Below are 14,880 nucleotides of genomic sequence, written 5' to 3'. Positions count from 1 at the left end.
AAAAAGACAGAACGAAACAGTGGCGCCACACAGAAGCTATGAAAAAGCTGGTGAGGTCAGGACTACAGTGTGGAGAGGGACGTTCCTTCTGTCACACTGAACACGAAGCAGAAGTTCATAAAGATCCCTACAAATGGCACTGCCAACTTTTCTCACAGCGAACTGCCACACATCTACTGCGTGTGGAGTCACACAAACGCTCCAAAGCAATTAAGGAAACCGGAATGCTGCCAATTTTAATATCCTTTTCAGTTTTTACAAGAACAAATAAAAAGCTACAAATCTGTTCTCAACTGCTTTATTTGCACTTACAAAAATTAAAATAGATTATTAAAGCCGGCGGAAGCTTCATCACAGAGGAACCTTTTGTGTTAACAATAAGCCCCTTTTTTATGGTCCATTTAATAACTTTTAACTTTTAAAGGGCTTTAAAAAAAAAATTAAAAAAAAGCCAAGTTAGAGGAAGTTAGTAATGCTCACTTGCCAGTCCCAGTATACTGCATCATATAATATATGAAGGAGAAAAAAAAAAACATCAAAATGCATAAATAGAGCACACTTCCCCTCAACCCCCATACAATTACAGTATCAGTGTAGAGATTTGTTACAAAATCTAAACAGAGGCTTCAGAGAGCCTGGTGACCAACAGCTTCTGTATGTGTGTGTATGTGTGTGTGTGTCTTTCTAAGCTGGAGGGTAGCAGGATGGACAGTGCCAAGTCTGAGTATATAAAGTGGAAGTGTATGGAGAGAGTCTTGGCCTCACTAATGAAAGCCATGCTGTGTGCCATTATCTAATTAGACAGGGGTAAATGTGTTCACACTATTTCTTGCTATCACCTTGCACACACAAGAAGAGAGAAGACAGAGTAGACCAAGAAGCAGAGGAAAAATCAAATCTACAACGAAACGGGACACAGCAAACAGTCACCTGCCAAGTACAGTGTATTAAGGTTGTTATAGAAGCTCTGGTGTTTTTGCAGTGTGCTCACTAGAGGTGCAAAAGGTGTCGTCTTGACTATCGCTGAATATGAAGTGGCAGTGCATGCGAGCCTGTGCTTTGTCTTCTCTGAGAAGATGAGAGGAAATGCCCGAAGGCAACGGACTTCTTATGTTATCTGTATCTAGACGCAGCAACAGACAGAATGGCAGACAACCGAGCAGGCAGATGACCTGCCAGACAGGACAGTAGTCTGCCAGACGTTCACGATGTACCGCGTCTGCTACTATTGCTGCTGATGTTACAATCTATAATGCAACAGTAGAATTTGGAACTGTGACACAGCAACAGCAGGAGCCATGACACAGAGCAGATGTTGCGTACTTCAGGGTTGAAACAAGGTGCTCAGGGGCAACACACCCAAACTGAAGAGGAGGAGTAGGAGAGAAGGTGTCTCTCTCTACTGTCATCTGATGTTTATATATATCAGTAGAAGCAGGTGATGGGAGAGGGAGGGCCGGAAACAGATGCCTCAGGGATTATTATAAAAATCTCACCTTCACTACAGCGTATCCCCCCCTTGCTTTGTTTTATTTTGACTGCGAGAGAAAGGGATAACAGGGCTTTGTCTCTACATGTTCTGAAACTGTGTCAATGCTGAGCCCTGTACTCTCTGTCTACTACCAGCAATTCCAATCAAAGCACAACACTGGCAGTGTATCAGTAACGCTGCTCTACAGTGTGATAACATCTGCCAAATGTTTTCTCCCCATTTCTCTGCTGTTTTGATGCTGGGTGGCTCTGTTGAAAAGTGACACTGTTTTGAATGTGGTGACACTAAGCAGCTGTGAGACCAAAGTAAATAAAAACACAAACACAGATAATGATGCAGACAAAAAAAAGTAAGTTGTCAGTTTGTAAATGTGAGTAAGTTGTTTACTTAAATCCTATTTCTGGCACAGCATTGAGTTAATATGGTGATTATGGTGGCGTGTTGTTCCCCCAGATTTAACAGTTACTTTTACAGGATATGTCTATGCATTGGCCAAACATCCTATTAATAATTACACTAAAATAAATGTAACAAAAACATAAGAGAGGGGTTTCAGTATGTCTTTTCAAATTTTACTTTTAGTACGCAGGTGAGCCAGAAAACTTTTTGGACAATGAGCTTTCACTGACCTTTAGGTGACCCAATTGGAGCTTCGCTGTGGGACTTCACTAGGCGGCCATCAGTGTAAGGGCTGCTCTGGGAGGCAAACGACACCTCTGGGCCGGTCACCTCTCCTTCCCCCAGCCTGTCCTCCTCATCTTCCTCCTCATCCTCCTCGTCCTCTGCCACCTCCTCCTGCGTGTCCTCTTCTCTCTGTTCCAGCTCTGTTGTCTCATCCTGCCTCTGTCTCTCCTGCTGCTTGCTGTGATTCTCAATCACCTGTTCAGTTGACAGAGAAACCATGTGTGTCAGCTGTGTCGCAACTGTTTATGTCATAATATTGTCAGGAAAACATGCTTCTCCCTACGAAGTTGAAGATGTAGTGGAACGGGAAGTTGTTTAAAAAGGTGCTAACATACACGAAATTGCTTATTTATGGACTGACAAGACTCCATGATGATGTCATTATGTAGGGCACTTGTCCCTCAACCAAGAATCTGTGGCAGAAAAACATTCATTAGACTTAATAGTTTGTATATATGTTTTCTCACCTTATTGGCCGTCTCCATGACCACCTCGATATTAAGGTTCTGTGCAGCCATGGCCAGCAACTCGTCGTCATCATCCCCAACATCCCAGGCATCGCTTGTGATGCTCTCAAACTCCTGGAAGGTGGTAGCCTTCTTGGGCTTGCCTGGCGTGGCCGGGGGCGGCTTGTTGCCTGCTTTAATCAGGCTGGAGGACAAAGACGGGGCCATGAAAACAGAGAAGATAAGGGAAAGAGGATGCGATTAAAGAAGTTAAGAGAAAAGGCGAGGAAGAGGGGAGTGTAGGAAAGACGGGAAAAAAACAGAAGTGGCAGGAAAGGAGAGAAAAGGAGAGGGAGATAAAGTAAATAACCACAATGAGGATAAGGGAGGGAAAAGGACAGAGATGAGATGTGAATCATTTTAAACCTGAAAGGGTGGCAATGTAATAAAAGAATGCTAGCCTTCTGAAAAAAAGAGAAAAGCTTAACAATTAACGAATTAACATTTGACACCAGATTTTAAAAGAATTACCAGCGAGAACACAGAATTACCACAATTAAACACATAGGGGTATGAGTCACCACCTCTACACACACACACAGGTCTCTAACATGAAACAAGACTGAATCAGTTCAAACAACATTTCATTGAGCTGCTGTCTTTGTGCTGCAAGGACACTATTTCATTCAATGGGAACAAGAGACGCAAAAGAAAAAGAGAATTCAATTAAAGTCAGCCATTCCCGTTCTATCATGCAATGGAGAAAAAGGGGAGTGTGTGTGTGTGTGTGTGTGTGTGTGTGTGTGTGTGTGGGGGGGGGGGGGGGGGGGGGGGGGGGTAAGGTGCTCTGATTTCTTACAAAGACAAGGATTACCATAATAAAGAGAAAGACTTGTCCATATTAGCTTCCATCATAAATTAGAAGAAAAGAGAGAGTCTGAATATATACCCTAACAAAAAACAAGCAAATTAAATTCAACCCTCTGTAGAAATCTACATGATTAAACATCCGTTGGAAGAATAATAGGCTGTTTTTCTATCTGTGTGTGCGTGTGTGTGTAAAATGAGATAGGTATAGTCCAAAAAGTGGTTCATATAAAATTTGTTTTCCACACTTAACATTTTAAGACTCTACAGTTTTTCTTCAATTTTTTTAGCTCTACACAACTTACTATAAAGTCCAGACTTTTTCTTGTTTATTCAAGAATTTAATTATTAATAAAAATTCATTCACTCACACATTTTCACTCTAGAACTTTGTAGGTATCCTGCAGTCCTGAAATGACTTCCATTTGAATTCTTAGATCCTCAAATCAACATAACCTTATTTGTACTGGACATGATTACAAGTTAAAGTAAACTGAAATTGTGCCTTATTCATATCAAGCTGTCCGGCCAGCCATTTTTTGTTAGGTTCATCTCCACTGACACTGGAGAACAGGACGGTCCATGCAATGTAAAGAAAAGGTTACTGCAAAACCTGATATATGCCATTTAATTTAAGCATGTTGCGGTTTTGGCCACATGCCAGTCCTTGATGTCACGAGTGTCAGCTGTCAAATGGCTAAACAAACGCTTCCACATTCCTGACTGGGATGTGGCTGTGACTATAATATGTTTAAATGTACAGAATCGATCCATGCCACAGCTGTTTTCTATCTTCTGTTCGTGGCTGGGTCAAAACATCATCTGATTATGAACACTGGGATCTTCCATGATTAGGATAGATATTTCAATCCACCGTTTAATGCATAAAATAAGTCAAAACAGCAACATATATAGGAGCAACTTTAGCTAGGGTTTCACGTAGTATAGCATCTGAAGCAGACGGTTAACAAAAGTGTTACACCTAAGTACACTTAACTTACTTTGCATGAAGGAGCGGGTCGAAAGGAGGATGTTGTGCGCCATACACATGCTGAATGCTGAGGAAGAGAGAGAGTAAATGAATGAGCTCGTAACTGGCCGTCAAGCTAGTCATGTTAGCTTCTCGTTACTCAAAACAATATCTGTTAATGCTACAATACTGCGACTAAGTGTGATTAAAACGACTTTAAATTGTTGTAAGACCATAGCTACTCCGTAATGTAAAATGGTTACTGTATATACTTAGTTGGTGTACTCGGATTTGTTGCCCAACTGTTAGCCGCTGTTAGCAACGTAACTTAGCTCTTAGCCAGCTAACAGCAGAAAGGTGTAAACTGTATCTGCGAGACTAATTTACCAAAGAAATTGGTGCGATACAAGTGGTGAAACTCGCAAACTTTGTGCTATACCGCAGCAGCGTCGGTAAAAGTGGAAGTTGCGTTGAACAGTGCAGCGTCAGTTGAGTGAGGCTAGCTACGCTAAGCTAGCCAACAGGAGGGAACACGTCACTTACTTGCCAGGAACCTTCGCTGCGTTTCTTTTCCAGAACTGTTTTTTATTCCCGTCAGTCGACATTTTCCCTCTACGGTCCGACCACTCCTAAACGCAAACACGCGAACGCTGTCGTTATCTGTAAAACGTGAAATTTGTGTTTATTTACACCAGGTACCCTCCTCCAAAACTCAGAAAGCTGCCATGTTGATAGTGCCTAATCGGCAAGCAAACGCTGCTGTGATTGGCTGCACGGACAGTTCCTCGATGTGAGCCAATCACAAGTGACATCCGCTATTAGGTGGCAAGAGAAGCTGTGACGTCATGGCCCAAGGTCTTTCCCATGTTGACAGAAACTGCAAGCTGTGTGTCAATCAAGAGACCCTCAGCATCAGTACCACAGGCAAGGAGGGAAAATGCTTACCATTACCATTCCATAGTAGATTATATCAACAGTATAAGCTGATGCATTTATAATTTAGTAGGGCTTACTATTGTTTAGACTTGTTAATATACTGTAGTATTCATTTATTATTATCCAGACACATATTTTAATATATATTGATTGATGCTTTGATTATTATGGACTGCAGGTTTTCATTACTATGTCACTAACCAAAAAGCATCAGCTAGACAATTTATCAATGCACACTCCCTGGGCGGAGGGGGAGGTCACGAAGTTGACTAGATCATCATAAACATGAATATCTACAATTTTACCATAAAGAAATGTACTGTAGTTCGGTTGTAAAGACACTCTGATCCTAAATAAGTGTTTGTCTCTTGACACGATACAGCAGGGGTCAGCAATTACGTTGGGCCTGTTTTCCTCAGCATTGTTCACACACTGCGGGTCCAGTGCTTTACAGACACGGTGGAAACACATTCCTATTTTTAAGATGTGTTGTTTGTTTATTATTCATGTAGGAATAACACAACATTTATCAGTTTTAGTTGCATTGTATCTGAGGGCAGACGTCATTAATCCAGTTACTAAGTGAAGACTGACAGAGTTACAGCAGTTTATGTCAATTCTCATTTGTGAACACATGTTCTGTGTTGCACTTATAGTATAGAGATGCAACTGGTAGGCTTTCCACACAGGACAAACAGTAGCCTGCTTTATTTATGGTTGACTGAAAGTTAACTGTTTTTGACACAAATCTGTTCTCAACAGATAGACGACAATATATTATTTACCAGTGTTTATTATTTTGTAAGTTTATTAGACCTCATTACAGCACGTACTGCATGTACTGTTCAAATAGCGTGCCTCTCATAATGTCAGGGTAGCATTAGATGTTACAATCAAGGAGGATATTTTATGTAACTGTTGGTGGGGACAAAATAAATAACTCCAAGCGAGGGATTCTTAGAAATAAAGTTGCTGTGGGTCTGAAAAAGGTAAGCAGCAGACCAAACCACTGTGAGGTAGAGGGCTGGACCGGGACAAAAAAATCAGCCCTGGCATTTTGGGCTGACCACCAAAATCGGTCGGTCCATCAATCCATTTAGGGGGTCAGATTAGGGGTATGATGAAACACAAGACTGGTGTGCATGACTACTAGACAATAATATATTATAATAGACCTACTATTTCGAAAAAATATTTATAGATGAAATATTTGATATGGGGGTCTGGGGGTCCTCCCCCTGAAGATTTTTAGCATTAAACACTTCATTTCCTGCATTCTGGAGACATTTTCTGCACCAATTTAAAAGTCTTTGTTTTTATAAAAGGGAAGTACAAAATTCAGGTGGCAAGTGACAATTCACAATATAAAAATATAATAAAATAAAATGCAGTAATCCGTAGCTTATTATTATTTTTTGCTTAAGTTACTTTTTTGGACAATGCAGATGTTTCTTTTATATTTACATTGCAGGTTTTCTTATTGTGCAAATAAACTTTCTCATAGCATTTTCATTTGTTAATCAACATTTCTTGGTGCAAGCCATTTTTAAGAACATTTTTAACAAATGCTTTCAAAAAGTGGTGGCTACATGTCCCCAGCATCCCCACTGTAAATGACCCTCCTTCCCTGCCCCCTCCCTACAGGTTGAGATAGATTGATAGATAGATAGATATATACTTTATTTATCCCGAGGGAAATTCAAGTATCCAGTAGCATATAAAACATACATACATTAAACATACATTAAACGTATATTAAAATAGAATTAAAATTAAAATAACTGATAACACACAGTGCAAAAACAGTAAACAGTGCAAATGGAGTGCAGATGGAAGTAAAGAGTACAGATTTTGTCTATTGTCCTCCCTGCCATGACTAGGAGCTGTTGTACAGTCTGATGGCCAGGGGACGAAAGAGTTTTTAAGTCTGTTGGTGGAGCTGGGCTGGGACAGCAGTCTGCCACTGAACACACTCCTCTGCCCGATGAAGGTGTTGTGCAGAGGGTGTTGGGGGGCGTTGTCCAGTATGGACAGCAGTTTGTCCAGGGTCCTTCTTTCTGCCACTGTCACTAGAGAGTCCAGCTCTGAGCTCACCACTGAGCCAGCTCTCCTCACCAGTCTGTCCAGTCGACCGGCATCTCTCTTCTTGCTGCTTCCTCCCCAGCAAACTACAGCATAAAACAGGGCGCTGGCCACCACAGACTGGTAAAACATCTGCAGCAGTTTTTAGCAGATGTTGAAGGACCCCAGCCTTCTCAGGAAGTACAGACGGCTCTGCCCTTTCCTGTGGAGAGTGTCCATATTTTCTGTCCAGTCCAGCTTGTCATGCAGCTGCAGCCCCAGATATTTGTAAGTCTACAAAAGCTACTCCATGCTTACCGCTTCACCTCCACTCTCCTCCTGCTCTCTCTGTCCCTCAGCCCTGTCACTTTGTCCCTCTGTTTCGCTAACACACGCCTCCTCCTCTGCCTGGCAGTGGCCACCACAGCTCTTTTACTCCTTCAAGTGCCTGTGGCTTCTCTACACAGCTGATGTTGAAGCTACCGCTGCCACGGCAGCAAACATATCGATTGTTTTTGCGCATTTGGTGGCAGCCTTCTGAAGAATGGGGTTTCTTTGGCCCGTAATGCAAGAAACAGAGAGCAGAGGGGGTGGGGGCTAGTAAGAGATGTGATTGGGCCAGCCCAGAAAGATACCCAATGGGCCACTGTCCATGCTTTATGGGCCGATCTTTGGCCTGTTTTTTAAAAACAGTTATATAAATAAATAATTTACGTTACACCAGCCACAAAGGTGCGTCGGCCCACCGGGCATTTGCCCGGTATGCCAGATTACCAGTCCAGCCCTGGTGAGGTATATGAGGGGGGTAGGACATAATCTTTCAAGAATTAAAAAACGCATTGGACTCATAGTAGAGTACAAGAGCTGTTAACTATTTGTGTACCAAATACATTAACTAGATGCTAGCAAGGTAAATTTTAACACGTCATTATGACATAAAACACCCTCTTAACAACCTCTTTAAACAACATAAAATAGCATATTAACATGTCAGTTTTTGACATCTTAAAACAACATAAAATAGTGTGTTAACACATCCATTTTAGGTTCTACCACTTCATGAGTTTCTTAAGTGAAACCCTATATATATATAAAATTAATTAATTCCCCACTCAACTTACCTTGGTACATTCAGAAGTAATGTAGATTGAATTGGGCTTAAAAAATATTATTGATTATTAATAAGTATTGATATGGTTACTTAATGAGGAAAATGTAGCTTGTATACAATATCATCCATAGTCATTTAATAAATCTAATTTAAATTTTGTCTTTTCATGGAATCACAGATTTCCCGTTTAAAACACCACATTTGTGTTCAGAAAGAAATTCTTATAAACTGAGACTGGATGAAAACATACACGGTCAGTTCTTTACCTTCTGGATAGGAATAAGAACCCCTAGAGGATGTAGAGTACTGTGACTGTCAGAGTAGGTGAGGTTTTGTTGCCCCTATTAAACTCTAAAATAATGTACAATTGTTACATTCTGTTGATTAAAAATTATATCAACAGTATAAGCTGATGCATTTATAATTTAGTAGGGCTTACTATTGTTTAGACTTGTTAATATACTGTAGTATTCATTTATTATTATTCAGACACATGTTTAACATCCATTTAACATGCTTCGTCATGCTGCCACCACATTTTCTTTTTCCCTCCGTCTGCTGTTGTGCTCCTCCACAGGAGAGAAAGAAAGACCTGCATCTACCTGAACCTGCTTCTGTAGGGCTACTTTATATTATGACTGCAGGATTTTCATATAGGCCTAGCACCATTCTTGATATTATAATTGCGATAGTAATTTCAAATGAATAGAACTGCTATTATGTTAAATTCATATTTTGTGTAGGACTTTTCTTTTACTGGATGCGGACAATAAAAATCACTGACTGGTTGTCCATTTTATTGAAATAATTCAAATATATTGACTAGATGTTGACGGAACAGCTGTTATATTTAATTGTTTTGACCAGAAATATAGGGACAATTCAGTAGTCGCTGGATATTAGTAGGGACAAATTCTTCACCCTTGGTTACAAGGTCATATTTATTGGGATTTACATAAGCCAGCGGGACAGATTTGGCCCACAGGCCACTTTTTGCCTACCAAATTGTAGGAAAATATTGCCTCTAGCATCTTTACTCTCACTCACCATTAACCTTCACTGGATAATACTTTTTAATAAAAAAGTCAATTTGATGAAATTCTCTAGTCTGCAGTTGGGCAAAATGCACAAAGTGTTATTGACCTTTGGAGGCCTGAATATGAAAATGCACCATTAATAATTCAAAGCAGAAGATTTACATTGACAATAGCATCTCTAATGCCCTTCTTATTAAGTTTAACTTCTTATTAAGTTAGGTGGAGAGAGTCAGGATAAACTATCTTTATTGTTAGAAAAAATATAAAATAATAGATACATAAATACGTTGAAACACATTAACATATATTTATATTTTTGATGTCATTTTAATGCACAAATTGAAGAAACTGGTGGGTTTACATTTTACGGTAATTATACCTTATATGATTACATGTGACAAATAAACTTGATTGACTGAGAGACATTATTTGCATCATCTTAAAATCTGCCCAGTTCCCTCTCCGTTAAAAGCAGAGGTAAGGATGTTGTGAAGAGCAAACCCACTGTTGCCTCATCACTTTCTGAAGGTTATGAAAGGGTTAACTTTCCAGTCTGGAACAGGATGGAAGCACCTAACTGCCCTGAGTCATGAATTAGTGAGTTGATGTGTTTACCCAACCTGCTGAGACAGTAGTTCCACCGAATTGGAATTGGAAAGTAGACAGGAGGAAAGGGTAAGAGCTCTCACTCTGTCACTATTTTCCGGTACTAAAAAAGTTGCGTACGCTGCTGTCAGGGTATAGATGTTGGTGGACAAGTGGTAAAGTAAAAGTTGCCATTTCTGCAGATATGTCCTATTAAACAACATTTGAGATTGAATTGTTATATTTTATTTTTAAATAAAATTACACACAAATCAAAAACACAGCTAATTTTACATTTTTAGTTATGTTAAGGACTCCAAATGAAAGATTAAGCTGGCATCACATAGTGGTGATCCATAGATCAACCATACCACATCTGTGAATTTTCTCTAATGATAAGTATTACAAATACTTATGGTAAAATGAAAATGGCATTATTGTAGTAGGCCAATTTCGTTTTTACTATCGAGTGAAACGTCTTCCTTATGAACGATCTTTGTTTTAACCCTCCTCTTCTCCTGAGAGCTCGGGCCGGCCGGGTACAATGACTCCTCACACCCACTGAGACGCTGAACGCGCTTTGTTATGCGCGCCGTAACAAAGTTGGGAATCGCTGGATGAAATGACACGTGTGAGCGATATTATGGAAACACAACCCAGATTACTATCCTCGAAGCTTTTTCGGAAGCACAGACAGGTAGAAGTTGTTCTGAATCGCAGTGTTTTGGCGTGGAAGGAAATTGAAAAGAGCGGAAAACGAAGCTCGGGCATCAGCCTCATTTCTGAGACAGGTAAGTCTAACTAACACTCAGAAGTGAGTGAGTCTGATAGCTTTGTCATAATTCTACGTAAAACTGCGTTTGTTTAACGTCTTTAGTAACATATAGCCTATGCCAAGCAGTCCAACTAATAATTTTAAATAGATATTGAAACAAACAAATAAATAGAACATTTAACAGAAATAATCATGTCAAAATATCAAATAAATATATTCTAACCAATGTCGTTCAGTTGTAACTAAGCCTGTATTTCCCTTCAGTATGTAACCATTGTCACCTATACAAAGAAAAAAAAGTCTGAAGCAGCTGTCTTCCCACGCTGCACTCCTTATCAGGATCATGCACATGTTGAGGGAGCAACAGTCAGGTCATGTAGCTACTGTAGCTGGGGTCTGTACACCGACAAGAGCAGGTCACACAGGTGGGGTTTCAGTCAAAGATAATTAGCAGGCTCCATTTCTTACAAGCAAACACTAATAGGGGTTGACTGCAATTTAATATGTCCCAGGGGGAGGAGTTCATTCATTCTTTCATTCATGGGGGGGGGGGTTCTGCCCCAGTGAACATGGTGAAAATCTCCAAAAGGTCGGCCTGTTAGGAACTAACCTAAACAGTTTCAGCTTGGTCACTTTGTTTTGAGTTTATCCAGGAGAGTTTGAAAAGGCAAAATGAGGCAGAATTTTCTCAAAGTGTAGCTACAACAGTATGAAATGAATTAATCCTTACACATCTGTCCTGACACTAAATCAAAATGCTGTTTTATAACAAGACTTTTTAAAGTTGATGTTTTTAAAAATAATACAGTGTAACTAAAATTACAAAACATGCTAATAAAGTCAGACAAAATGACTTACTTAGTTTAGCATTTAGTCTGATGTATCCCGCTCCTTCTAAACCGCATGAATGCAACCAACTTCAAAACAGATTTCTCTATGTATGATATATATAAATGTAACGGTAGCCAGCTAGGCTGTGCAGTGAGTAAACCTCACTCCTCGACGTCTTAAGAGACGTGCTAGCGACAGACGCTAGCGTCTGTTGGTTCTAGCCTCCTTGTTAGCGCGTCTGCTTCCCATATCTGAGGTCACAAGTTTGGGTCCAGACTGTGAAGTACAACCTCGGGGCCAGTTACATAAATAAACAACTTCACAAATACATTTAGAAACGGCTGTAATAGTAGTAATACATCTATTTGGCTAGTTATGTGTTTGCGAAGAGTTGGTGGCACGCAGTCCAGGGTTACAGTGAGCTGAAATCCCAAGGTCAAACTTATTATAATTTACGTTATAACTAGGCTAAACTGTGATTTATGCATTACTAAAATAAAAGCAGTTGCACCTCTAAGTCATAACATAATTCTAAGTAACAACTAAATATTTTCACATGCTCCTAGGGTAGGTGTAACATAATTATACTCACATGTAAACAGCTTGTTTTCTTCCACGCAACATACTTTTTTCATTAACTGCATTCATTCCATTTTGCATCATGCTCATTTATTAAGCTTAGGTAGGGAATTTATTTCAGAAGCATATTTTTGTTATATTTGTTGAAATTCTCTTTACATTCCAACAGCAATCAATAAATTAAATTCTCTGACACAAAAATGACAGAAGCCCGATATCTGTGGCTGTCGCGAGACTGCGATAAGCACAGCCTACCTACCTGTTTACCTGCTCACCTGGCCCCTGTATTCATTGTGCATGGAAAATGTGTCTTGGGGGAGCGGCCTGAAGACGGGGTAGGATTTATTCATTTGGATTTTTTCAAAATCTAGCTGCCTCTCTCTAGTTTCTTCACCATTGTCTACCCCAGCTTTAATGATATTTCAATATCTATTTAGCCAGCATGATAGCTAATGTGCACGCTAACCATGACGATGGAACTATATCTTTGATTGATTGTTGATTGGCCACTTTCCTTAGTTATGACTTTACATCTAAAATAGTCAGGTTATGCCCCAAGTAACTGTAGTGCAACCAATATTAGTAGCGTATTTAGTTACTTACAAACTAGTAGTTACTAAGCCTCTAGTGTGGACTTTCCACCCTAACTTGAGGAGAGAACTTCTGCATGACTTGGGCAACCCAGTGCTGTAACTTCTATTCTTTTTACTACAACAGTGGTTGTCATGTTTTGGTTCTTTGCATCAGACAACTTCCACTTAGTCCTTGTAACCTCCGGAGGCTAATGTTTATCTAGATGAGTTCTCTGGTCTGCAATTACTGTGCCATATAGAGTGGAGTGATTACAGCTGGCACTGCACACTTCAGTTTAAACCTGGCCATTGACCTTCTTCAAAGTGGTATCAAGCGCCCTATAATAACCTGCCATAAAGACTTTCATTTATTGAGTCAATGTTCAATGCGGCTACATCAAAACCCCCACCTGCGAAAGTGATCACAGTGACAAGAGCAGGTCAGTTTACCATGGAGTTAGGACTCAAACAAGGAACCTTTGCAAGTAATAAGTATCCAGTAAGTTCAACATCAAACACCACTGTTTAAAATATAGTCACTCTTTCTGAGAAAGAATGACTTTAAGTACTTAAACTGAAGTGGCTAATTTTTATATATATATATATATAAAAATCTGCAGTCTTTGAGTGCAGTATGGTTATCATTATTAGTCTAGTTAATCAGTGACTATAGAAAAGACACCGGTGGGGTTGACTGGAGTTTGTCCTAATGTCTTTTCACCTACCCACTGCACTTGTTTTTACATGTTTACTTTCACAAGTATTCCACACTTCCCTCTCTGTGCACTTCCTTCTCTGTGTGTTTACCTTAGATTTAAAGCTGTCGGAGACTAATTGGTGAAATGTGTTTGAAAGGCAATTGGCAAGGTTTCCAAACTCTAGCCCCTTACCCACATGGTCACAGGTCCAGTGCCCACAACAGTAGAAATAATGCAAAAGTAAGTGAGTCAGGAGTAGGATGGGCTAATTGTCTTTGTCACTTACAATGTCACTTTCCACTTGAATTGATTGAAAATGAAAAATAAAAAATGTGACAAAGCAAGCCGGGATATCAGATGAAATATAATAGATGGAAGCCGACATGTTAGACTAGTTGGTGCAAATTTAACATTTTCTATCAAGTAATATTTAGAAGTTTAGAAAAATAAGTGAATCCACTGTATCAAAGAGAAGACAGAAAAAGTTAATCCCGGCTGATAGCGGAAAATCACGCAGCATGATTCAAATTTGACAGGTCTTCTTCAGCTCATGTTTTCCATTTTTGCCCAATATATTTTCCCTACCATCAAGCTGACACCCAAGTGCCATAAATGCCAAGAGAAATTGTTATAAGCGGTAAACATCACGTTGGTCTTGATGCTTCGGTTTAGACAACTATTAGTGGATATTACTGCTTGACATTCAAGTGGATTTGGTCAAATCAGAGCATCCATCAGTCAGATGTGCTGAGTAGAGAACAGGACAGGGGTATCCTAGAAAAGGTTGTTATTTGTTTACACACAGATTTGCTCTCACACAGACACACAAACAATATCCAATTGCTGAGATGGCATGCCCCTGAGCCTAGAGCAAATCCTATGTCCACATAACGCCTGAGTCACTCCTCTGATACAATGCACGATCCCATCTTGGAGGAAAATCTGGAATAAATCATGGCATATGCTTTAGAGAGCATCTCCCCTTTCCTCCAAATCACTATGCTTAGGGAGTAGTACTTCCTCAGGCCTTCTAAGCCTGGATATCTCTCTTGGCCAGGGGGGTTTTTAGATATTTGCTTTCCCATATGGCACAGCTGAATACAGATCCAACACGTTACAGTCAAGGATTCACTTATAGCGATACTGGAAGCATTGCAAATCATGCTGAAATAGGGTGTCAGGATCACAGAATACCCTCTGTAATAAAATCTGAGAGCAAAAACCACATGTAACAAG

At 39.9% G+C, this 14,880-nt stretch overlaps 2 protein-coding genes across 2 annotated transcripts in view; one reads left to right on the top strand and one right to left on the bottom strand.

Moving 5' to 3' along the window:
* Window positions 1-5,223, bottom strand: part of tbc1d22a (TBC1 domain family, member 22a) — a 92,886-nt gene extending 87,663 nt beyond the window's left edge. Inside the window, exons 1-4 of the mRNA XM_046072652.1 lie at window positions 5,003-5,223; window positions 4,491-4,547; window positions 2,644-2,827; window positions 2,122-2,371 (exon numbers count right to left, since the gene is read on the bottom strand). Of these exons, the coding sequence (XP_045928608.1) occupies window positions 2,122-2,371; window positions 2,644-2,827; window positions 4,491-4,547; window positions 5,003-5,064 (553 nt within the window). The 5' untranslated portion in view covers window positions 5,065-5,223. The remainder of the gene's footprint in view (window positions 1-2,121; window positions 2,372-2,643; window positions 2,828-4,490; window positions 4,548-5,002) is intronic.
* A 5,508-nt stretch (window positions 5,224-10,731) lies between these two features.
* The window catches only part of cerk (ceramide kinase), a 39,600-nt gene continuing 35,451 nt past the window's right edge, over window positions 10,732-14,880 (top strand). The window contains exon 1 of the mRNA XM_046072721.1: window positions 10,732-10,980. Within this exon, the coding sequence (XP_045928677.1) occupies window positions 10,812-10,980 (169 nt within the window). The 5' untranslated portion in view covers window positions 10,732-10,811. The remainder of the gene's footprint in view (window positions 10,981-14,880) is intronic.

Source organism: Micropterus dolomieu, linkage group LG16 (genome assembly GCF_021292245.1).
Source record: "Micropterus dolomieu isolate WLL.071019.BEF.003 ecotype Adirondacks linkage group LG16, ASM2129224v1, whole genome shotgun sequence".
NCBI lineage: Eukaryota > Metazoa > Chordata > Actinopteri > Centrarchiformes > Centrarchidae > Micropterus > Micropterus dolomieu.
Note: the sequence above shows the minus strand (reverse complement) of the source record. Positions and strands in the feature narration are given on the sequence as shown.